This window comes from Pagrus major, chromosome 22 (genome assembly GCF_040436345.1).
Source record: "Pagrus major chromosome 22, Pma_NU_1.0".
NCBI classification, from domain to species: Eukaryota; Metazoa; Chordata; class Actinopteri; order Spariformes; family Sparidae; genus Pagrus; species Pagrus major.
This window is the reverse complement of record NC_133236.1, coordinates 18,094,023-18,119,291: the sequence shown is the minus strand read 5'-3', so window position 1 is coordinate 18,119,291 and position 25,269 is coordinate 18,094,023. Positions and strand designations below refer to the sequence as shown.

General features: G+C 39.7%; 1 protein-coding gene across 5 annotated transcripts in view; it reads right to left on the bottom strand.

The window, feature by feature from the left end:
- The window catches only part of otofa (otoferlin a), an 80,463-nt gene that overhangs the window by 17,498 nt on the left and 37,696 nt on the right, over nt 1-25,269 (bottom strand). For 4 of the 5 annotated variants that reach the window (XM_073493471.1, XM_073493475.1, XM_073493474.1 and 1 more), the window contains exons 6-25: nt 17,532-17,605; nt 16,288-16,414; nt 15,910-15,964; nt 14,364-14,495; nt 12,243-12,305; nt 11,779-11,863; nt 11,533-11,692; nt 11,070-11,256; nt 8,304-8,490; nt 7,383-7,606; nt 5,398-5,506; nt 5,090-5,276; nt 4,693-4,813; nt 3,669-3,769; nt 3,230-3,320; nt 2,375-2,491; nt 1,950-2,102; nt 1,393-1,585; nt 816-940; nt 600-734 (exon numbers count right to left, since the gene is read on the bottom strand). In XM_073493471.1, the coding sequence (XP_073349572.1) occupies nt 600-734; nt 816-940; nt 1,393-1,585; nt 1,950-2,102; nt 2,375-2,491; nt 3,230-3,320; nt 3,669-3,769; nt 4,693-4,813; nt 5,090-5,276; nt 5,398-5,506; nt 7,383-7,606; nt 8,304-8,490; nt 11,070-11,256; nt 11,533-11,692; nt 11,779-11,863; nt 12,243-12,305; nt 14,364-14,495; nt 15,910-15,964; nt 16,288-16,414; nt 17,532-17,605 (2,626 nt within the window). The remainder of the gene's footprint in view (nt 1-599; nt 735-815; nt 941-1,392; nt 1,586-1,949; nt 2,103-2,374; nt 2,492-3,229; nt 3,321-3,668; nt 3,770-4,692; nt 4,814-5,089; nt 5,277-5,397; nt 5,507-7,382; nt 7,607-8,303; nt 8,491-11,069; nt 11,257-11,532; nt 11,693-11,778; nt 11,864-12,242; nt 12,306-14,363; nt 14,496-15,909; nt 15,965-16,287; nt 16,415-17,531; nt 17,606-25,269) is intronic. The other variant, XM_073493472.1, reaches the window with a different exon arrangement.

The following is a 25,269-nucleotide window of genomic DNA, read 5'->3' as shown; positions in this document are numbered from 1 at the left end:
TGGCGGCCACTTGGTGTCAGTATTGGTTAAAATGGTTGAATGTTACAAACGTGGAATTTGAGAGGGGAAATATTATTATTTTATGTAACACAAACAAACACCGCGACTAAAGATTACAGTGTAACAGAATGTAAAGTGTAGTCATTAAATTAATGTCTACATAAGCACTTTGTTTCATGAGTATTTGGAGGTAGACTTTCTTACTACACCACTGCTACTTATAACATCATTAATGCTCCTGCAGCTGAGAGAGTTAAAATGCAAGGTACATGCAAGACTTTCCAAAAGTTTCCAGAGCTCATCAGTAGCTAGATGAACCAAACAATTCATGCCACATCAGCTAACAGCCATCAGCAGCTATTAAAACTTCTAATTCAACACAGCACTAATGCTTTCACACTCTATTTAGCCAGCGCAGCATGAGCAAGGCCAGAGTTCACAAGGAGGACAGGGAGGAGTGAGACGAGGGCGGACAGACAGGCAGAACATGAGGAAGGGAGAAGCAAAGCAGTTTTATTAGCGCAAACTTCATCCTGTTTAACGAGCATTGATGAATCCATCAGTCAGCATCCACTCATTCACACAGAGGAAGATCCTACCACAGTGTCCTGGTCATAGATTTCAACTACAATGATTGGCGGGTCGTCTCTCAGCTCGCTCGCCTCCCCAAACAGCTCCACGTCGTCAAACACCAGCAGCTGGTCCCACGTGGGGCAAAGAGTCTCGCTCAGGACCTGCAGCACACACATCAAATCAGTTCACATATAATCGACACACTCGCATGTTTATAGATATACACACATTCGTGGTCCTACCTCAGTGACCTGGCTGTGTGTGGAGAAGAAGACCCGAGCAAAGGGATCTGAAAGGCCGCTGCTGTCAGCAGCAAACAGACTGCGGGCCTGGTACATGTGAGCTCTCAGCTGGAACACCTGCTTCACTGTTGGACACACACACACATCACATTAACTGACAATCAATCCCCTTCATTGGCAATCTTACACTGAAGTTAGAGAAAAGAGCCACAAAGTAAAAGGGATCAATAGAAGTCAAACATCCTTCTAACGTCTGAGTGAGTTTATTTTTGTGTTTACTGCCTCTAACTGATCAGAGAGTGGAAACTTAATGCAAAATCAAAGCACAGTTTGATGGTAAAGAGAGAGAAAATAATGCAAAATCATTCCAGCGAATGAAAAGTAAAACAACTTCAAAGAAATATTGAAAGCAAACTTCTATATCCAAGAGCTGTAATGTAGCTACAACGGCACAGGAACCTTGAATAATTTTTCATTTCTGGGTGAACTTATCCTTTATTGTTTCAGCGACCGTTATGTTTCCCACTTACAGAGCTGATATATGTGTTGCATTTTGTCATTTTGGGTGTGTACTTACTGTTATAGACGAGGCTAACGGGGGGAACAGATTGAAGACCGGGACCTGTTTTAGCAGCTTTGATCTCTTCAAAACCATTAGGCAGACCGTTGAGGAAGTCCTTCCTTTGCTTGTTGAGGCCGAGCCACAGATACAGCTCCAGCTTAGCCTGGACTGTCCAGCCTGCAGGACCAAACCCCTTCTTACCAGGCAGCTGTGGTGAATATTCATGACAAGTTTGATTAAAAAAAGAGAAGAGATTATTGAGAAAAACTTGGGAAAGTATGTATCCCATCCAATACAAATTTGTATTAATACAGAGGGGATCATTAAGCATTATGCCGACAATGTTGCAACACGGTCCAGTCCATAAATATTAAGGAGTCACCTCATTGATTTTCTCTCCAGGCAGCCGTCACAGATTTACAAGCCTATTCACCATAATACCTGTCAATACTGTACATCTTGTATTGTGACTATTCACAATAAAATACGCAGCAAAGTGGAACTTAAAATGGTTTTATCTGTTGATGAGAATAATTGGTTGAAAACATCAAAGTTTGAGAGAGGAGCAGCACCTTGAGAAAGACAGCTTTGACTTTGCCGCAGTCTTTTCCCGTTTCCTCGTCCACGATGGAGTACAGAATGTCTTTGGAGGGAATCCTTGCATAAGCGATGCGCTTGTTGTTGCTCATCATCCACACGAAAACATCTGGGATGCTGTGCTGAGGCTGGACAAAATGAATACATAGGGTTGATTAATAGGTGATCAGCACTCTCCTTCTTCCAGATTCTTTACCCAGTTTACATATTGTGAAATGTGTATAGAGACGCTATAGGTGAATATGTCATTTCTTCTTCTTCTTTCTAGGTGTTTTCATAGTGATATTAGTTAAAATTTTTACCCTATTCATCTTTTTTTTTTTTCTAAATACATATGGAATCTTAAATATCTAAAGTCTGCTTTCTCAAAATTTCCCCTCAAACAGTTCTGTGTCTTTACCTCGTCAGCGAGGAACCGGAGCTTCTGCAGGAAGTTCTGCACCAGCTTCAGTTTGTCTTTGACTGTGTTTTTCTTCACTTGAGTCCGGATCTGCTTGGCCTGCTGGCCCATGCTGTCCTGCATGACGAGGGATGATAGATGATGGTGAAGCACACAAACAGAGAGAACATCACATCATAGCTGGGAGTCTATTTGTATTCAATTTCACCATCTGCTTGTGGATTTTCTCTCTGAATATGAAAAATGTTTTAGTTCCAAGGGACTGTGATTACCGACAGTGTCAATACTTGCATGTTTCTAATTGTCCCTTAACAATAATGACATTTCACACCATAAATCAACTTTTTCTTTTAAATTTACATTCTCCTGCAATATCTTTGTTTCCCATTGCCCTCACACACAGTGATAAAGTGCAGCTACAGGCAAGTCTGCAATATAGGCATTTATTTTCTGAGTATGGATTAAGCGCAGCTCATCCATATGCCTGATCAAACACCGGACCGCATTATAGCCTTTATTCACCGCTCCCACGACAAAACATTTTGAATTCTTTTTGCATTTCCTCTTGAAATGAAGTCCAATGCAAATTAAATACAAACATGCATCAGAGGGAATATGAAACATTTCTAAGAATGAGATATTTCAAATGTATGTATGCAAATGTATTGCAAGGAGTTATTCAAGGGAGTGAAAATGATTTGAAATTAATTTCCTCAAGTAGCCTTTTCAGGAACTCCACACTATTGACTCTCTAAGGCACCAAATTGATGCCATTAATCACAGCTTCATCTTTCCCTCTATCACTCACGCTGCCTCCTTCCTTCTATATGTGAGAAACATAAATCATCTCCATACCATCTCTCTCATGCAGGACTTGAGCCGCTCCCGATCCAGTTTGGTTCGGCCTGCCTGGTTCACGTCCTTGTTTGCCAGAGTCACAAACCGGCTGGAAATAAATCAAATGAAATATTTTAGATTATTCTTCTGTGATCTTATGCACACTAGCAATGAACAATCGTTTCTACAAAATGACTAAAAGAACATAAAAAGAAATAAAGATCAATAAAGACATTGCTGGTATTATGAGTAAATCTTAGAGATGGTTGAGAGTTGATGAAGATGGAAGCTGTAGTCTTTATTGTTCATGTTTGAGAACATTATAAGCGTTATAATCATTAGATCTCAAAGCGGTTTTTCAGCTTTCAGCATCTGGAGAAACTCTGCATAACTTTACTAGCCACAATGTCTGTTTTAATACGACAGCATGACAAATGATTATTTTTATGCAGCTTGCCTGCAGCCGACGCTCAGCTCCTCCAGCACTCCCCTGAGTCTGCGCTCTGGAAAGGCCTTCTCTGTCTTAATGATCTCCTGAACATCGTTCAAACCCTCTTCCTTTCGGGACACAGAAAATACAAGGTTAGTGCTGGTATGTTTATGTCTAAAACAAGTTTTGCAAATGCCAAATGCCCCTTATCCATATACTAAGAGTACTATCCAAAAAATGGGAGATACCCCATGCACAGCAGTGCTTCTCTTCTGGGTGAAGCCAGTACAGGTCAAATCACAGTAGATCAAAATCAATATTCCAGCTCACACCAGAAAACGACTGACACTATTTTATTAACAGTTACATTAAAAACAAGAGGGGGTACTAGAGTACTATCTACTATGTTCAATATTTGAAAATGTATCTTTTATCATTTCTATCTCTTATATGTGATGTATTTTTTTTTTACCGTGTGGTTTGTTTATTATGAGTGATTATTTTCCTTTAATTCCCATATTTTTAGCCATTCTACTAGCATGCAATATCGCAACAACTATTGGATGGATTGCCATGACATTTTGTACAGACATTCGTGTTCCCAAGAGGATTAATTTTAATGACTTTGGTGATCCACTTACATTTCCTCTAGCACCACCATGAGGTTGACCTTTATGCTTATGAGTGAAATGTCTCTATAGTTATCAGACGGATTTTGTCAGATTTAGTACAGACATTCACGTTCCCCAGAGGATGAACTTTGCTGATCCTCCAACTCTCCTTTTAGTGTCGTTATCAAGTCAATCGTTTCGATACCTACAAAACTGGCATCAACCCCAGCTGTAGATTGTGTTTAAAGCTAATGGTCTAATGACAGCACACTAACATGCTAAACAAAGATGTTGAAAACTACACTTCCTGAACATACACATTAGCATTGTCATTGTGGGCGTGTGTGAGCTGCTTGCATGGCTGTAGACGCTTACAAAAAAATCAGAGTCAAGCCACGTGAGCCCACTTTTGCTCATTGGGAAGAAAGGTGCATACTGACCAGTTTGTCTGCGATCTTGTCCATCATGTTGGAGTTGTAAAGTCGTCTTCTCTGGTCCTGCCACCAGCTTTTGATGTACACACATGGCTTCTTTTCAAAGTAGGGAAGGTGGAAGTAATTCCTGTGAAGTATAAAGAAAATGACTTGGTCCATAGTCTTACAAACCTTAATCATTACATAATAAACTACAGTTTAGTTTATAACATACATGCATAGAGCATTTTGCAACCACGCTCTTAGTACAGCTACAACAGTCTGCTCCTGGCTGACATCTACTGTACTATCTGTGATAATTGTCAGGCACTGAACAGCCAGTTCAAAAGGGCTGAAACTAGATGAGCAATATATCAGAAATTGCTTTCTCACAACCCTTGACCTTGCTCCTGTGACCCCTGACCTGTCTGTGATGACGGGCTTCATTGGAGGAGTGCAGGAGACAGACACCAGGTCGCTTTCCTCGTCCGCCTCGTCCTCGCTGGAGTTCTGGATGAGCTCGCTCTCCTCTTCTTCATTCTCCCCATCTTTCTTTTTCTTCTTCGCTGATGAAGGCTTGCTTACACCATCTATCTGGTTGCCATAATTACCTGTTGGAGGATGGAACATAGATATTGATCTTTTTTTGTACACTGTCACATTTCTACGTTGTTTTGTACATTTTGTGGAGTGCAGGTCAATGTTAACAAGATGAAGAAATGGTTTATTTACCTATTGTGATTTCAAAACTTATCGTTTTGTCCCCGATCTTCCTGTCGATCATAGTGGCCTCCAGGAAGGAACCAAAGAGGAAGAACTCATCTATTTTCCCAGTGGCGCTCTGATGCAGGAAGGAGAAGACCAATAAAGTGAATAACAGTGGAATCTTTTATTGGACTCAAGTGTGTTCGTTTTATTGTTGAGTCTGTGGAGAAATAACTGCAGGTGCTCTTTTTCTGTAATTCACTACACAAATAAAACCTACCTGAGTTACTTTATTTATGCATTACATTTGTCAATGCAATTCTCCCATATTTAATGCCCTTTGATGCTTTAATTCATTCATGTGGTTGTTATCAAAATATTAAATATTAATCCGTACTCATTATTAATTTAAAAGGTATTATTTGCAGCAGTTCATTGCAATGCCCCCAGGATAGTCACCACATCTTGGCCCATAGTGGCCTAAAGCTATTACAAATGGATGTCAAATTCATTAGAGCAAGTACATAAATACAATAAAATACAACCAATTGTCCTTGTATGCCTAAATATGCAGCATCTCCATTGTCAACTGCTAACATGACCGACATGTCCATACAGCTTGTGTCAAATTGTCATAGTTTAAGGATATGCAGTGAGTATGATGGTAGTTCAAATAAACTGTTTATTAAAGGGTAACTCCATCAATTTTACACATTAAAATATGTTTACGGGTCTTGGTAAGTGCTACTGCAAATGTGAACAAAGTAGTTTAAAGCCTTCTGTGGCTCCAGAGGAAGCTGCATGTAATCTGATAAATTGCTTCCAGTCATGTCACTCAGTGGCTAAGTTGCATTGTGGGTAATGTAGGCTCTAGGTTTTGAAAAGCAGCTCCTTAATCCTATAAAACTCGTTATGGACAGTTTAAAATCAAATGACCGAAATCATTACAGCAGAACCAGAGATATCACCTTTTTCATTCCACATGTTCTTCTTACTTTTTGAAACTTGCCATCACATGTGCACCAGTATTCCCCAAGACCTTTAGCCACACTTTAATGTGTAAAAATAGTGGAGTTACCCTTTAAACCCACTTGAGAGTGGCACACAAATGAAAACACACTACTTAGTTGCAGTTCATGTTCTGATGTCATAATTAAAGGAACCCCAAATCTAAATTACGGGATCGATGAGAAGTCTCCTCCAGAAGAAGACGGGAAATCATATCACTGAGCAACTTTTTAATCAAGGAGGGGAGGTAGATTTCCAACCTCTCAAAATAACCTGTTTGATTTATATCCCCACAAACTATACTATAAGTATTTTCTCCCGAACTTTTCCAACTCTAGGGCAACCACAGAAAATGTGTTGGATATAGCTATAATCGATGGGAAGATTTTACTTACTAGTCTGGTCTGAAAGAATGATGAAGCATGACCTTAAACTGAACAAGCTAAAGTCTAGCATTAGAGGAAAGGTCTTCAATCATGGAATTGATTCTTGGCCCAAATCGGGATAATCTCTCCAAGAACTTCACCAAGTTTGACTATGATATATGGACCGCAACCCGCTTTCAACACAAAAAACTTTTTTCTGTTACACCTCCAGTCGGCTATTGCCATCTTTTCCTATTCTCAGCTTCTCTCAGCAGAGTAGAGATTAAAGAGCCAATTAACAACCCTTCTGTGATTAGTATTAGTATCTGTCTCTCCTTTAAAGCAAAGCGCCTGACAACTGGCACAGACTCATGCTGGCAGTGACTGAGGTTCCCAGGGGACTCATTCACACCATAACTGCCAAGAGGCCAAATAGCTGGCAAGCTTGCCCCGAAGCAAAGCATCTAATGTTTCTGATTTCCCTGATGGACACTTAACTCCACATGTGCCAATACAAAGGTGGATTGTAGCATCAGAGTGTTTATTGTAGGGTCAGGAGGTCAGGAGATGTCAAACAGCCTGTTGTTCTTTACTGTTTTGTCAGATCATTGTCTGATCCCGTAGGTCGGGTCTTCTTACCTCTGAGATGTTGGAGACACCCTCCACCTGCACCTCAGTGGAGCTGATGATCTCAGGTGCAGTGGTGTCCAGGATCTCCACAGCGATTGACAGCAGGAGACGCGCTCTGAAGGACACGCCCTCTCCGAGACCCTCATTCAGGTCCTGGTGCTCGTCCATCAGAGTGTACTGACGGGTGGAACCGTACATGTTAGCCCAAGCTGGACCCATGGTGGGCAGGAACCCTGTGAAACATTGACATTTCTATTGCTATAAGGTCTTTAAACTTATCCAGGGCATCAAATCTTCCCTTGATCAACAACAATGACAACCTCAGTGCTACAGAAAGGTCTGTTTCTCATTCCTTATTGGGGTTTAGAGTCCATATCTCAATCCAGACCATGTAAAAATGGTCCCCAAATGGTCCCCAGATGTTACTGAACTTTACATTTTAGTTCAGTTGCAAAAGAAGTTTGACTATCTTTGATTATTATTTTAAGCTCAGTGCTCTACTGTTGTTCCACTTCATTTTGTAGAAATTACTTGAAATGAAAGTGTGGACTGTGTTTTCTTTCAATTATAAGTTTATAATTTTTGAGCTTCTGTAAGGTTGTGTTCAGTCATGCTCACTAATTGTTCCTCCATCCACTGCTGGAAATGTGACAGTACACACTTGTGAAATTTTCATTAGATGGATTTTGTACTTTGGTTTAATATATGCTAATGTATGTATTGATTGCAAGTCAATCTGAATGTCATCCGCTAAATTTATACAGCCGTTAGCGAAGGGTCGGGTGGGTCATGTGGTTTGATTCATCTGCTGCAGCAAAGCTAATTACTACATACTGTAAAATATTAACTAGTTAAGGCGAACCAATTAATGTACCTGACAGCTAATCAATGCTGTTAAAACAAACTTTGTGTGTGTGTGTTCTGATCTACCTTTGTCACCATCGTTTGATATCTTGCGTAGGTCAACAAAGTGTGTTCCTATGGCAACGTCGTTGACCTTATCCGAGTCTCGTATCTGGACCTTCATGCGTTTGCAGAGCGGAGGGAACAGCTCAGTGAAGACGATCTGCTCGTTCCAGATTGGTTCATAACTGCTCTTCTGGACTGACGTCTTCCCCTAGAGACACATGAAGGAGTCAAATTTAGGTCACTTAAATTTGTAATAGACAACTTTTTTGCTTTAACTTGTCATTCTGGAGTAAATACTGATTGCACAGTGTAATTGCTGGAGAAAGATGACACCATCCACGGACAGATAAACCTCACTTTCACTGTGCTGTTCGGCCTGCCACTGGGCTTTTATTTTTTACCAGAAAGATTAAGGTTGAGTTACGGCACAAAGGAAGCATGTCACGTCAGCAACAGGAAGAGGCTTTGTTTTCCCTGGTCGCTATCCATAGGTTACAGTGGAAGAACTGGAAAAACTGTGGAAACTCTACAGTGCAAAAGAAAAAGAAGGCAAAGAAGGTGAAGGTAAGGTGAAACAAGAGTGAACAGATGTGAATTTACTCGAAAGAGAGTGCCGGTGTTAAAAGTCAAAGTCTGTTCCCTCGTTGTATCTTTCCCCTTGCCACCAGACTTCTTTCTACTAGAACAGTAAGTAACAAAACCTGCCTGCTTATTACTACAACTGGGTGTTTTACTCTGCCTTTTCATAGCACTGAGATCAGATTTTTTTAAGGCTCATTTATGATCAACGTTAGATACGTGTACGGACACGGATGGAGCCTTCTGGCTGTGCTCTATGTTAATTTTGTCAGTATTTCTGCACATTTTCTTAAAGCTTACAGACACAAACCAACGGAGTAGTACATTCGGTAGTTGTGGGAGACAGTGTAGCAGTGTAGTCAATAGTTTAAATGCGACACGACCAGAGGACAAGAGGAAGAAGTCTTAAAAATGGCTGAACTTTTCAAGGAGAGGTTATCAGTTGGTGAGAAGTTTTAAACACCCATGTCACTTTGCCTGGGCACAGTCAAAGTCAGTCCCAAAACAATACTTACATGCTAGTATGCTAATTAAATACAGTTTTTGTTAATGTAATTGTGTCTTGTACTCATAGTAGCATCGGTTTCTATGTAGGAGATGGTAGATAAAATCTGCAGTCCTTATTTTGTGTACACAGTAAAGTTCAGCAAAAAGTTAATATGAAACTTCAGCAGCATAAGTAAGAGAAATCAAGTGGATATCTTTCGAGGAGGCAGTCTTTTAAATACTAAATGTCCTCTTTGTGTTACTGTCTCTCTTTCTGTACCTCACATTAGCTTCAGCTGAACTTTAGAAGTCTATTCTAAGTGTATTCTAGGTCAGCAGTAACAAAGAATAAGAGATTGCATCACATTCTGCCCAGCAAACTGCACTCGAACACGGTCAGTTTTGCAGAGACTGTTCATTACCCTCTATCAAATTCACTGAAATCACTTTGGGGAGGGGACCCTTTACAACCAGTACGGACAGGAGGTGCACTACAGCAAGCAATAACCCTTTTAATGCACATACACGGATGTAAGTGTTATATTATAGGAGACATATTATGCTTTTTTGTTTTTTTCCTTTCCTTCAGTGTGTTGTATAGGTTCTTGTACATGTAAAAGATCTTGAAAGCTAAAAAGGTCAAAATCCGCACCAACAGAAGCTCCTCCCTCCTACAGAAAATACTGCTCCTGAAACACATCATCAGTAGTCCCGCCTTCAGTTCTGTGACTTCATGACATCACACTACATCACACATCTGCATAATTTCTGATTAGTGGCTAGTTTGGCACGTAAGAATTAATTTAGCACAGCTGTTCTGTTGTTGTTAGCGGTGCTGGCTCAGGCGTGTGTGAGCTGACGAATCAGAGCAGATGGGGTATTCAGAAGGGGGGCCCTTAAAGAGACAGGAGCTAAAACAGAGCATTTCAGACAGAGGGGGAATACAGAGCTGCAGCACTGGACAGTATGAGAAAATAGATGTGTTTACTGTGCATTAAAGCATGTAAACGTATTCTAGTAGTAACCCAAAATAAAATTATGAACCTGAAACAGAGCATAATGTGTCTCCTTTAAGATACTTGAAAAAATGTGAACCTATCCTTTAAAATGCAGAGATTATCCAGGCATCCACGGCCATATACAGTATTTTGGACCCGTCTACAGCTCAATGATTTGTGGATTATATAAAACCTGTTTAAATGTATGTGACAAAGTTATTGATCTAAACAGCCTGAAGGGCGTATTGGGGTCAAGATCACATAAGTAGTTGTGGCCTTCTCCACACTTGTTGCTTGACTCAGACTTCCGAATCACCATCTCATAGCAAACGTAGTACTTAAGCCTCAACAAGAGAGTTTTATTAAATGTAGGAAACTTTTTTCTCTTTTTGTCTATCTTCTCTTGTATTTTAGGGTATTTATGTATGGGACTGATAGTGTTTACATGGTTATTGCATCTGTGAAACAATTCGCTTGCTGATTTATATTCTAAAAACAAATAATTTAACAAATATAAAACTTTGAGTCCTTAATAGCCATGGCATGTTGCTCCTCTTTAATAATATATATAATTATTGGATAAGCCTTTAAAACCCACACTACAGATGTCTGCGTTAGTATATATTATAAAAGCCACAGTGCATTTTAAGGGCACAGTAATAACTCCTTGGGGAGTATTAGCAGTCGAAAAGAATGAGCGATTGCAGGATGTGGAGGGAGTTACTTTCTGCCCGGCGAACTGCACTTGAACGTAGGGGTCGACCAGGTCTCTGTTCTCTCCTATAAAGGCTTTCTTCACGTTAGCCATGATGCTGGTGTTCATTTTAGGAAGTCCCTCAGCTCGGTAGATCTTCACATAGAACCGAGCCCACTGCCTCTCTGCTGGGATGCCCTCTGGGAGCAGGAGGTTCCTGGCAATAAGAAGCAGCACAAAACTCATTCAGAGACAAGATTGTGGAGTTATTGATTAGAAAAGCACAGCTGGTGGAAAAGCTCTCGGAAGATTCTGGGTGAGTATCTTTGTGGAAGGTTTTGAGAATGTCTAGTCATCCTTGCAACTAAAACACCTGGTACAAAATATGCATCATTACCAAAGTCATCAAATATTTTAATACTTTTCACCTACGTATAAGAGATTGTGAATCTGTAACAGCTCAAACACATTTGTTCATTCAACAGCTCATTACCCCTCTATGTCGTCTTCATCTGTCTCGTTAGCCTTGTGCGGGGTCTTGATGTTGTCGCCCTTCCCGACCACAGCGATGTCGCACTTTATATATCCTTTACAGCCCGCTGTTATGTCATCAGGATCAGACAGGATGGCCCACTTGTGATAAAACTGATGCTCTGGGATAGATGTCAAACAATTAGAACTATGCAGGTACGTTATGACAAGTTATCGGTTGAATATCGGAGCTACAGTTGTAGTTTACCAGGCTGAGAATAAACAGTGCCAACATCCATCTTGAACGTTCCCACCAAGGTCCCACTCCGAAGAAGATTTTTAGAGTGAATAACCTACACAGACAGAGTTGGGAATGAAATATTAAACTAAAAACTCGACCGAATTGGAAACGGCTATGAATAATTAAATGTGTGAGTGCTATGGGGAAACAGATGGCTATGGACTTTATGTTTATCAAGGGGCTGCATATGTCTGGCACTATTTTACATTAAACATAGGCAGTTAGTCTGCACAACTTATTCTGTTACTCAATGCAATATCAGCGATATCCTTTATAGTCTTTACACTCTGTCCCATATTCTCTGCACCATAAAATATTAAGGAGTTGTATTACCTTCAAGACATTCAGTTCTCATACTTTTACGCAGCAAAATTCTTTAAAATCTAACCTTAGTGTACCTTGCTGTGTACTCTGAGGTATGGATAACTTACTGAGAGCTTGATGATCTTGTCAAACATGACATGAGGAGGGACGTGGAAGTCAAAGACGAAATACTGCAGAGAGAAGAGAAAAAGGTCTGCCCATTAAAATGTATTCAAATCTATTTAAAATGGATAAGACATTCTTCTTTTAGATTTGCTCTGGGAGTAAAATATGCCACAGTGATTGTTATTAAATAACTTTGAAGTTCAGAAGATATCAGTGCAGCGTTCAACTGAGGAACTGAGGGAATGAACAGTAAAGCAATACTTTCAGTTCTGTAGAGAAAAAAGATGAGTGGGCTTGAAAAGAAATGGCTGATTTAAAGTTTGACATTAAAGCTCCGCCATGCCTTTGCTGCATGACTCGCCAGGTGTCTCTGTATTAGTAATGCTATACTGCAGCGTATGTGCAACTCTAGTATAGGCAGGGGCTAGTCAGGGTGGACAGACACCACAAGGGCTCAGACTTCTCTAATGAGACCCTCCCATGTATCCCCCCTGAGCTGCCAGAGGTCAGTCACTGTTGGGGGTGCTGAGAGTTCATTCTATATAATGTCACAGTAAATGATACATGAGATTCATGTTATTTGTATTAATTTGAATGGCCAGGTTAACTTATATCTACTACTTATTAACAGCGTTTTGTACTACAGCAGATGGCAAACTTGAACACCAACATATTTTAGGTCAAAGCAGCCACAGCATCTGCAGTCGACAACAGAAGGAAATGAAGAAGAGAAATTCCCCAGACTTCATTATTAAATCACTCCATTATAAGAATTGTTGAGTTATGAGAAACTTTATAAATTTTGTCAAATGCTTTCTATGACAAATTCTTAATTATTTGGGCCTTTTTGTTAATTCGGCAAATGTTTTACATTAAGTTCTTTCTTTCTTTGTGTAGAAAACATCGTGTCCGTTCGTCCCAGTGATGTATTTATTTATTTGCATATAGAGTGGGGAAATTAAATCTGCTCCCAAGTGGTCACTCGAGATGAATGTCGAGACGCCTTATGCCAGGCGTGAACTACCGAGCTGTCCCCTTGAGAATTGATCACCAAAGATTCATGTTAATGATAGTAATTTGTTTATAATAATGCAGCGTGGTGAGGATACAGATGTTTTATAGCAACATTATGTAACTTTTTTTAACCTTAAATTAACAGCTTCAAAATCATGTTGATGGTACAGTGTCTCTACCACTTGTTTCTGCACTATGTAACTTCAGTTAGCGGGTAGGATCACAGCGTTGCATACACGTTTACTCTAAGAACTGTGAAGTCATCTGAAACAGCACCGACTCTGAACTCTGAGGCTCTGGACACGAGGAGGGAGGGAGAGTTTGTCTGTCCACGGGGGATTTTCAGACAAACAGGAAGAATCGATAGCAGACAAACTGTCACTTCCACTCTCTGCAGGACACAACCCAGAGGCTGAGCATTGCGTGACCCTCATCACCACCAGCAACACTCCCTACTGTTCAGGAACAAGAACTCTCTAGTTCGGAGTTTTATGTTTTATTTCAATGCCAATAAATCATTACAACATTGGACCATCAAAGAGAACACAGCCAGCCTCTACTTTGAATTGTACTTTCTGCATCCTCACAGAAATCGTTGTGGTTGCAGGAGAACACAACTGCTTTCACCCAAAAGTCAGTGATGCATTTTTAAATATTAATTACAGCTGCATTAAGTCACCACTTAACTTACAAAATAAAGTAGTATTTTACAGACTCTAATAAACCTTTCAGATACTGAGGATAATTTTTCTTCCGGCATATACACTTTATGTACAGTACAATGAATTTAATGCACCTTGACATTGTGATTTTACCACTACAGTTCCAATCTGAGTCTCATTCTGCTTCAACAGCAAATCTCAGTCGGGCCTCAGTGTTGGCTGTAACGTGATTTAAGGCAGTTTATGTCCACTTATGACCAGAATACTGCATAGGTTAGAAAATGAGATCAGCATTTGAAATATAATTGTTTTTATAGGTGAAGCAATAAATGAAGAACAGGAGGGACAAAGTGAAGCTGACAAGTAGTAAAGAGAAAGTTAATTTATATATAAAAAGTGTTCATTGCCTTAATGGAGGATTACTTTTTAAAGCTTCAGTGGTCTCACCTCGTTGTAGTACGGGCAGTTGGTGGACTCCTTCATAGACGTGTACTTCTTGTCATCTCCAATCTCCACACACACCACAGGGTCCATGTTGAGGCCTATCAGCTGCCGGGCCTCGACCACTGTGATGCTGATCTGATGGGAGACATCAGCAAATCAGATACTGTATTAAAGCTAAAACTACCTGACCTCCCTCCAACAGTGAATTCAGCTGCAGTAATGCCATTATCATAAATCATGCAACTATGCAGTAATTACCCTGAGGACAGTCCAAAGGCAACACACACTAATCGATCTTTCACAAACTCTAATGATCCTGATTACCAGCCAGTGAGAACTTTTGCCAGATACTTTTTAGTCAGACATCTTCCCAGGCTAAAAAAAGTAGCAACTGTTAGACAAACTAGATTCAAGCTAAAAGTTTCTTTATCCAAGTAATATCCCTCTGGTTTAATTAGCAGTTGGGTAATGAAGGGAAACACGGAGAAACAGTCTGCTGCCTACGATTACACCAAGATTTCAGTCTGTTGTTTAAATGTATTCATGTGTTTAAATAAAATAGGTCATTAAAGTAGGCCATGGGCTATCATTGGAGGACAATTACACTGTGTCCACAATTATTTTCTTGTTTTCTTTCATGTTGTGGTGAATAAATTAAGTGTGGTAGTCACAGCAAGGAAACAGCTATGATTTTAAATAAAACAAAGATGCAGATTTGCGTAACCTGTAAAACTATAAATTGTCACTATTTTACATGTTGGTTTCTGTACATACTAACAAACAACATATAATGTGTTAATTAGTGAACTTTAAAGGTGCTGGTAGGTAGATTTGGTTATCTTTGGACAGAGCTAGGCTAACTTTTTCCCTATGTTTTCAGTCGTTCCACTAAGCTAAGCTAAGCTAAGCTAAGTTAACTGGCTGCAGGCTTCAGCCTCAGAAAGCTGTAAGAGTGGTATTCATTTTCTCATGTAACTCTTGGCGCAAAAGTAAAAAGTGTTTCAGAAAAGCTAAGTATGGAGTTGGAGCCAGGTGGTATTGGCTTGTTTTAGCATTAAAGCTGGATGGTTAGCTAGTTTGTCTCCCTTCAAAGTTTTGTCTACCATCGCCTCTAAGCTTACTAAATAATACACTGTATCCCGTTGTATATCAATGTAAAAATGATGTCTCTGCTGTTCACACAGAAACAGAGTGTTTTTAATTAACTAACGAGACAAGATACAAAATGTTAAATAGTGAGCTTTAGCGGTGCCGGTAGGCAGACTCTTACTATGAAAAGAGCCAAGCTAGCTGTTTCAACCTGCTCCCAGCCTTTATGATAAGCTAAGCTAATCAGCTCCAAGCTCCAGCTCCATAAAATATTTGAGTGAGATCAATCTTCCCCTCAGCGACAAAGTATTTTTCATAAATTGACAAACCTACATCAATGAACCGTCACACGCTTGTATGTAAATGCAGGTAGAAATGTGTATAAGTGTTTAATATGCACTCGCACAGAAGAACACCTAGACACACACACACACACACACACACACAAACACACACACACCTGATAATCCACTGGTCGTCCAGAGCTTGGCTCCATCTTGATATCTGGCTTTGACCTGAAGGAATTCAACACAATCAGTGATTTTTTATCAGTAGATTGAAAGAGTACATTTATTCTCCTGCACGAACTCGATTATAAGTTTGAATCTTAAATTGTGAATGCTCTCATTTTCTTTTCACTACAAAGGTTGAATACGTTGCAGAAATATAAACTAATGAATGATACCAGCTTCGATGAATCCTGCAGCATCAGCAGTTTGAGATGTTCAGAACTGACTGAGGCCATTCAGGTTGTGTGTTTTAAACTACTGTGTGCTGACTTGCATATTGGAGTGTATTTCTCCGTTATGCTGTCTCAGTGTATAGACAAATATAAGACCTCTTATTAGAGACGTTGGTGGTGACGGCTGTGACAGACGCCAGAGAGATGGTGTCGGGGTCCAGTGATCCAGCAAGACGCATTGCCTTCCTGTCCAGGTCCTCCATGTCCAGGATCGCGGGCTCATCTGAACAATTGAAATGAAGTAATCAACAGTAAAACTCTGGATATTTTTTAGGATGATCCCAGCACATTTTTATATTCAATGTATATTAATTCCACTACTTAAAAGCCTTAACATGAACAAATAATTCAGTTGTTCCCAACCAGATCTGCGTTCCTTGAAGTGTGACAAAAGTTTCATACTTTTTTTGTATACAGATAGCACAGTTGAACAATTCTAACAAAATATTTTTTAAAAATCCAAACCATTCAAACATCCAGTGTGTAGGATTTGTGGCATCTAGTGGTGTGGTTACGATTGCAACCAAATGAACCAAAGGTGAAAGGGACTTTGTTCAGTGGCCCTAAGCTTAAAAATTATGACACCTTACCAACCCCTCTAGGGTCAGTTTTGCATGTGAAGAGCTATGCAGTCAAGTTAGCAACAATACGCAACATACATCGTTCGGTTAGACTTTCAAAATAAAAGCTCTGCGGTCAAGGCTAGGGTTTGGGTTACATATGCAAACTTAATTGGGTAACATAAATTCAAAACATATCCCTCTTTGTTCTTGGCCACAAATGGGACGCAAACCCTATTTCTAGAGGGAAACTCCAGTGGATGACCCATCCAACAACCCCAACCACCTCCTGACTTGCTACTGCACTTCAAGAAGTGAGGCTAGGGGCCTAACTACAGTGTCAAACTCAGCACAGGGCCACTGACCAGGCTGCTGTATTTGACACATTTGGAGTGAGAAGGGGCTGGAAAGGCCCTCTCTAGAGAGTGTTTAGATTAGTGTCCGTTCTGGGCTACTGTAGAAAGAGGAAGAGGAACTGCTCCTTCTGTAGATATAAAAGGCTCATTCTAAGGTAAAGGTAACACAACAATTCTTTGTTGGAGATGATTTTACCCTAATTAAAACATAATTATGGATATTACAATCCATTTCTGTCCCTAAATCTCTGAGGATCCTACACACTTGACCTTTAAAAGCTTTGATGTTTAAAAGAATAAATTATCAGTAACAACTTGATGAATGGGTATCAACTTGAATTTTCCTCCAGCTACCAAAAAATGAATTAACAAAATGAAGTGATGTTCATTTTGGGTCAAATAGGCAGAGTCTTGAGTGTTTTACCTCCTTTCTTGTGATCGTCTTTAGAGATCTTGATCTTTCCGAGCTTCATGGCTGAGAAAACTCCCTTCCCTGCTCTGGTGGAGGAGTCAGCAGATGGGAGGAGAAAGGAAAGGAAACATACATTATGAAATAATAACTTGTGTCTGATTCAAGTTTGATCCAATCAACCAGTTTTATGTTTGTCTTATTAAGCTCACCATAAGTTGACTCAACATTAAGTACTGAACTTGACTTGAGCAGGAAACCCCACTGCCCACTCGTGGCCCTAATAAAAATGCAACCCAACACCTCAACGTCCGTATATCATGGACATCTCTCTAACTTGGCTGGACATTTAATTCCGCTGGATTAAATCCCCCCTCTCGCCATCAACCCAAACAATTCTCCAGACCCTCAATCACAAAACAAGAGTATCAAGTGTCTCCACATTGATATGAACTGGATCACATATCACCGCAGCAACAAAGAGCTTGTGATGCCATCAGCGGAACGACAAATGAGGGGCCTTAATAATTAAAAATGAGTGTGACCGTCCAATTTGCTGCGGATATGGATACATGTCAGGGAATTAATGAATAGGAAGGTTTTCCTTTTGTTTCCTGCAGCATTCAGAGTCGAGTGTATCAGAGTTCAACTTCTGCTTTGATCTTTCGCCCCGTTATTGTAGAGGCAGCCTTCGACCTGATGTCATGGAATATGGAGAATTGGTTTCAACGAAAAGCATGTCAACATCTCATTCGATGAATTCGTGGCTGAGTACTTCGAGAGATTTATAATAAAAGCCTGCAGCCACGTGAATTGGAATAAAAGTCGAGAAAAGACAAATAAGCCACTCATCAAAATAAAGAGAAAAAGCGTTTCCAGTCAAATCAAATCAAAGACATTCACACTCAAGGACACGCTTTGAATCTCAGCCTCCGTCATGCCTTTAAAGCACAGTTTTATCAGCATATTTCCAACTGATGGGCAAGTTTATTGATTTGATCAGCATGTGCAAAAGTTTGAAAGAACAGAAAAGAAAAACATATTTTTTATCTGTTAATTGGAGTTGAAACCCTGAAACCATTTGTCGACTGATCAGTCAACCAGCAGAAAATTGACAAGCATTTTCAAAAGGCACTTTGGTCTCAGAGAGAAACTGGGCAAATGTCCATATATCCTGACACGTTATAGACTTTACAGCTAGAATGACTGATTGAAAAGCAATTTATTGATAATGAAAATGATCAGTTATTCACCTCCTTCTCTCATTTAATCTATGATTCATGCAATAAGATGTTAAAACGATAGACACACACACACCATGTGTGAAAGAAATGTGTTTCATACATACCACATGAAAGACACTCCACAGAGAGTCAGATCACCATATATCCACCCAACACGTTTCCTCCCCAAGCTTCCTTCTATTTTAAACTATATTTCCATATCCTTCACCTGTCAGGTGCAGATAGTCCAGACCAGCCAGGTAGATAAAAAATGGACAGAGGAGTGGAGGATGCAGGAGAGAGGAGGGGAAGGAGAGAGAAGGAGGTGGAGGAACATAGCTGGAGATAGAGGGAGAGGAGGAGGATGGAGTGGGTTGGGCTCTATTCACCACCAAGGAAGACTGCAGTGGCAGTTGAGCCTCCAGAGTTCATAACAAACTTTAAGTGATATTGTACTGAAGCTGATTGATCAACTCATCGAAAAAAAAGCTAATCTCAGTGGCACCAACTGAGTGTTTTGGAATATGCAAATGCAGGTGTATTTCTTCCTCTGTGAGTAAAATTGCCACCCATATCACACACAAGGGTAAACTTAACTTGACTTAAGGCAACATTATGTAGAAATTGGCACCCAAAGGAGAAGGAAACCAATATCGACTGATGCAAGATGCACATGAAACACCCAGCTTTCATCCCTACAAGCTCTTCGGCACTTGAACGATGGTATGCTACCTCTGCCTTTGCGTCTGAGAGAAATTAAGGGTCAACAAGAGGTTCATGTCGGAGGAACATAAACATATTACCGATGTCGTGTTTATTGTGATGAAGACAGCCAACTTGTACATCAGCTGTTGTGGGCATGAAGTTATAGTAGGTGAAGATGTAGCAGCTCTACCAGCAGTAAGGAATCAATCTCCTGCACAAGAACATCCATTTTCACCCCAACAGAGAAGAGAGTCATTGCGTATTCTAGAAAGCAAACAAATTGAACCACCCAATATTTGACTTACTTGTCTTTCACTCCCTTCACTTTCTTTGCCCTTCCTCTGCTGTGCCAAGTTAAGAATAAACACAAGGACAAACATTAGAGAGAAACGCTTTCAGCAGGAGGCCATGTCTGAATTTAAAACGAGCTGAAGTTTAACAAGCCATCCCTCTATGCTGATTTAATGACGAAATATAACCTTCAAAGATGTCAGTGAGAAAAAGCGAAGAAAGTTCACAAGAGGGGTTTCCAATTAGAGTAAGGAAAATATGCAAATTCACACTTTGCGGAGGAAGTTTGCAGGTAAAACTCACAAAATGTCAAACTTTAAAGAGAATACAGAGACGGCTTGTTGAGAAGTTGAGAATCAAAGAGGACAATATACTTATTATTTTCTCTTTCCTTGTGTTCCTTTGATCTGAAATAAAGACCGTAAATGCATCAGGGACTATCACAAAAACAGTAACATCCAAGCACTGCACATCAACCAAACACACAAACAAACACCTTGAATGAGACGTGAAGCTCATTCAAGCGTTGCACTGACATAGAGATAATAAGCTTACTATTGTGTGCAAAGCTAGCTGCTGCATATTTAAAAATCAGATAACTCAGGCAACATATGCACATGTGCTTGGAGTTGAAAATTAACCGTACTGTTTGTCTGAGGGAGACTGTGCGGGAATCAATAATACATGAGAGCATGAATAAATTGCCTCATTACACGTGTAAATTGCAGCAAAGATGTATGATCAAACCGAAGCTTTGGAATTATTCCCAGGGTTATTCGATGGTACCTGGCAGCTCGATTTCTATCTCCTCAGTAAAACAGGGGTTTCAAACTGTGAATAAAACATGCTCATCACAGTTATGAATTCATCTATAATGTGCATGTGAAGTAGTGGGATGAGGAGCAGAGCATGGTTTTTGTAAATTGCAGTTAGCTCCAGAGATCAGCAAGTGGTCAAACATTAACGTGTCTGCAGGACAAGTACTGTGAAAATATTCCACTACATGTAAGAGCCCTGCATTCAAAATCTTACTTCAGGAATTTAAACTGCTTTTCTATTGCTCTGTATGTTGCATTTTACTGCTGTAAATGTTCAAAGGGACAGTTCACCCCAAAATCACTAAACTTGTGGTGCGCAAAGCTCCAAAAAATACATTGGAAGAACTCAACAGCAATGTCTCTTTCCAGAAATCACAACACAGTCACTCAAGATAATCCACAGAACTTGTCGTTAGCAGTTTCATTTTCTCTCTACTGAACTACACCGTATCACCGCGCAGAAGTAAATGTGCATCTGCTCGTGAAATTGCAGAGACTCCTCGGCTGAGCTGTAAAATTTAATAGCTTAGGTTGCTAGCTACTACAAGCTAGAGTGCCATCTACTTTCAATTTGGTTTTAGGGAAGGCAGACATCTCTCGACTCACTCAACTCACACCCAAAAATTCTAGATGCATAAATAGCACCTCAGGAAAGAGGAAAAATATGTATTTTGGAATTTGGAGTGAACTTTCCCTTTAAGGTTGAACTAATTTTAACTACTTTATATACTCATGGGCAGAGCAATGCATCATATTCTATACAAATCATTGTAACTCATCTAGCCTTTATACTAGGTGCCTGAAGCTAATGCTGCAGACACACAAAGAACATTGGTAAAAACAGGAAAATCTTCCATTATGCTGACCGAGGACTACTTGTTTATTAATCCAAGCTAGTTACCCCACTGCTGGGCTCATAGCCACATCATCTCAATAGCTTAAATGATCTACTTTTGCAGCTGCATATTTTGAGAGGTATGTTAACAAGTGAAATAAGATATGAATTAGTGTTAATATTGAATGTTATATAGATGCAACAGCCAGTAATGGTTGCTTTGACAGCTGCTTGTTGACACTTTCACCAGATGGAAGATACTTTCCTTTCAAATTACAAATATCACATTCAGAATTACAACTCGGAGGCCGATGTGAATGTTCTTCTGACTTGGTGATGGTCTGATTACGGTCTAAATGGTAATGGTAACATTCTTGGCAAACTATAATTATACAGTTGGACTGACTGTTACATACTCTATCCCCTTTTTAAAAAACTTTTGCTGTATTCATGTTTACTATATCAATTCAAATGTACTACCTTCGTTGTTCACTGGTGATTCTTTGTTTCATGATATGAGGGACACTATATCAAATCCGACAGTTGATCTATACATTTATAAATTCACTTGTCTTGTTTCTATGCAAATGGTTTCACTTGTGTTCTTGGTTTCTCTTTCAACGTATAATCGCTATCATTGCATTCCAATACTGCTTTCACACTTTTAGTGAAGACAGTTACTTCAAGTAAAAACTTCAGTGGCCAACTTCTATCCTCAGTCTTTAATGGAAGTGTGTTTAGCTTACTGAAAGGCTGTGTGCCTACACAGAGCAGTTACTTTGAATTATATGCTCAATGAAATCAAACTGTTCCTTCTGTTTTAATTATGTCCAGAATTTGGTTCTAAATATGACATATGGCACATTATTATAAGTATTGTGTTTTCCCCATTTGCATGTGTTTTCACAAGTGTGTTGAACTCTCTCAACCCCTTCACTATAGAAGAAAATAAATGAGTAAAGGGAGAATAAAAAAATAAGCTGCCAGTGATCAATAATTCATTGACATATACTGTGTGTTCTGCTCCAAGTGCTCTGTTGAATGGGGCTCAATGAGCTGGCCTGCCCACACCTGTTCTTTCTCTCTCACATATATAGAGTGGATGCACATACAATATTTCAGTGCTTCCAGGAGCCGCTGGACTGGAGCCAGAAAAGAACCGGCTCGTTCTGATAACACAGTTGGGGAATGATACTTTCACTGGAGCAGAACCCAATGTACTGAAACCTTATTGAACACTCTGCAGTCCTCTGTCGCCCTCTCCCTCGATACTTTTTCTTTCTGGCAGATTTCTTCCTCTACTGCTCGGAGCATCAAGTCATGATTTTCATGCACTTTCAACTTTGACTGGACCCGACAGATGAAATGTAACATTAATATAATTGACGGCTGTGATATTGACATCTTCTCTCAAGTGCTTTTGTGTGGCTGCTTCATTTGCAGACAGGAAAATTAATTAATATTCTTTGCCTGTGATCTTGCAAGTGTTCATAACTTTACCCTCATTAGTGTCACATAGATAGAAGCTTATGCAAGATTAATGGCCTCACACCCAAAAATAAAAGCGCGCTTCGAGCCTTCATGGCCTACATACAGCAAACAAAACATTTAAAAAAAATCTTTAGGTGGTTCGGTGTGTTTATTTGTGATTCTGTGTGTGCATTTATCTCTAGAATAAAAACATTTCCACATGATTTTAGAGTGTGTTCGTGCAGATGACTCATCACCAATGCAGAGTGGGGAAGCATGAAAGAGGAAAAGAAGAATGACGGTGAGGGAGATAAAGGGGAGGGAAGAAGCAGGAATAGAACATGAGACAACAACCAGTTTTTCTATGAACATCCATTACTTTTTAAAATTTTAATATTCACTCCAAATAGCCCTCTTGCATTTTTTACTCTGTTATTGCATCAACTGGACTGGAAAAAAAAATCCCTGAACAATATCAAAGGCCAAAAGCTTTCAAAGACCAAATGTTCCTTTTCTCTTAACATCCCTGATGTTGTCTGAGAAATTCCAAAAACCTTTTCCTTTTTTATCATCTTATAAATATTTATCTCTAATGAGAACATCAGCTCTTCCAAATCCTTGTGTTTTCCTATCTGGGACAAACACACAGGTGATGCAGAAACTGGGATTTACCCCAAGAGGCATGTCTTCATGTCATCATCGTCTGCTCCCACATGAGTGCTTGGAACACAAAAATAACAGAGAGGAGCTCTTACACACTCGCTCATGGCGTTCAAATTTACGCATCGTACTATCACACACAAGCTGAGAATGAGAATCACGGCAAACCACAGCAAAACACAACAGCAGAGCTGTCAAAAACAGAGCAGTCCCTCGAGAAAATACAGCTACACGAGAAGAAACAAGGAATGTCAAAGATTCAAGAGGCAAATGCATCAATCCAGAATCTGTCTCAGCAGAAGAGGGAACAACAGAAAAGAAGAAAAAAACAATATCTCCTTCAGATTATTCACAGGATTGAGAACAAAAAGTCACATGAATCTTTTTTTGTTTTAACTTTTTATACCTTGTATAGCTTAGTCTTAAACGGAGATGGACTCTGTAAAGCCTTATCTGTGATGGCAGCGGGTCAGCAAAGTCTCCACTCACTGATCTGAAGATTTTTCATTTGCTGACAAGGGCTCACTGGTTCACCTACTTTGTTTTAGCCTTTCCAAAACCAAAACCAGAAGACCAAAAGTGTCAGGAATGCTCTGAGTAGAACTGGGAACGTTAGCATGTCCAGCTAACTAGCTGCTAATGTATTTACATGCTTCATTACAGAGAGAGTTTCAGAGTAAGAGCATCATATAACCATTGAAAGTTACAACTGCGTCCTCCTGCCTGTCCCCAGTATTGGGATGTAACTAAGTACATTAACTCAAGTACTCTACTTAAGTACAATTTTGAGGTACTTGTATTTGAGTATTTCTATTTTCTGCTAAGGTTCTATTGTAAAAAAAAAAATTTTTGAGTCTCATTCGCAACTTGTCAAATACTGACAGCATTTTCAGTATTTACTGTCAGTATTTTTAGTATTTGACGAGTTGTAAGAAATCAACTTTCTTACAAATAGGACCTTCAGTATATCCGTAGGCTACTGTATATGAAGTATATGATTTCTGTATTAGCTGATCTAATGTTATGGATGTTTCCACAGGGAGTCAGCACTGCAGTGAGCAGACCCACTGAGATAAAAAAACAAGTGAGATTATAGACTAAACACCACCTGCACCACAGCGCCGTGTGATGATACATCATCAACATGTGACGACAGAGCTGTCTTTGAAGACAAAGCACATTACACTGATGGACAAATGAATCACACTCTGGCAAAAAAAACCATAATAAATAAATCATCACTTGTTTCAGTATATTATCCTTTCAACAGAAGCTTTACTCAGGCTGAATTGTCCCCTTTGAGTGCGGATTTGATGTTATGCAAATGAACCATGCATATTAAAATGGTTTGAATAAACACAATGACTATTTACTGCACATGTTTCAGTGTGGCCACACCGATTAATTCATCGTAATTCATTCAAGTGATTTTACAAGAAAAAACAATCCTGTCCTGTGGCCCTTTACACCAGTGTTAAAGTATGATCCCATTCTAATATGCAACCCCATTTTATCTCATTGTTTGTTCTTTTTTTTTCCAGTATTTGATGTCCACAGATCAAATGACAATTGGGGCCTTGAATCCATTCTCTACTTGTCTGGCACATGTGCTCCTCTGCATGCACTATTCAGCAGATCTGCTTCACTGGCAGCAAAACCATGCAGAAGGTGATTTATTTATTAGGAATAACAAAACCCCTGCAAAGCCGTCTCATTGTGGAGCCACGGATAGCACAAAATGCTTCATGGGC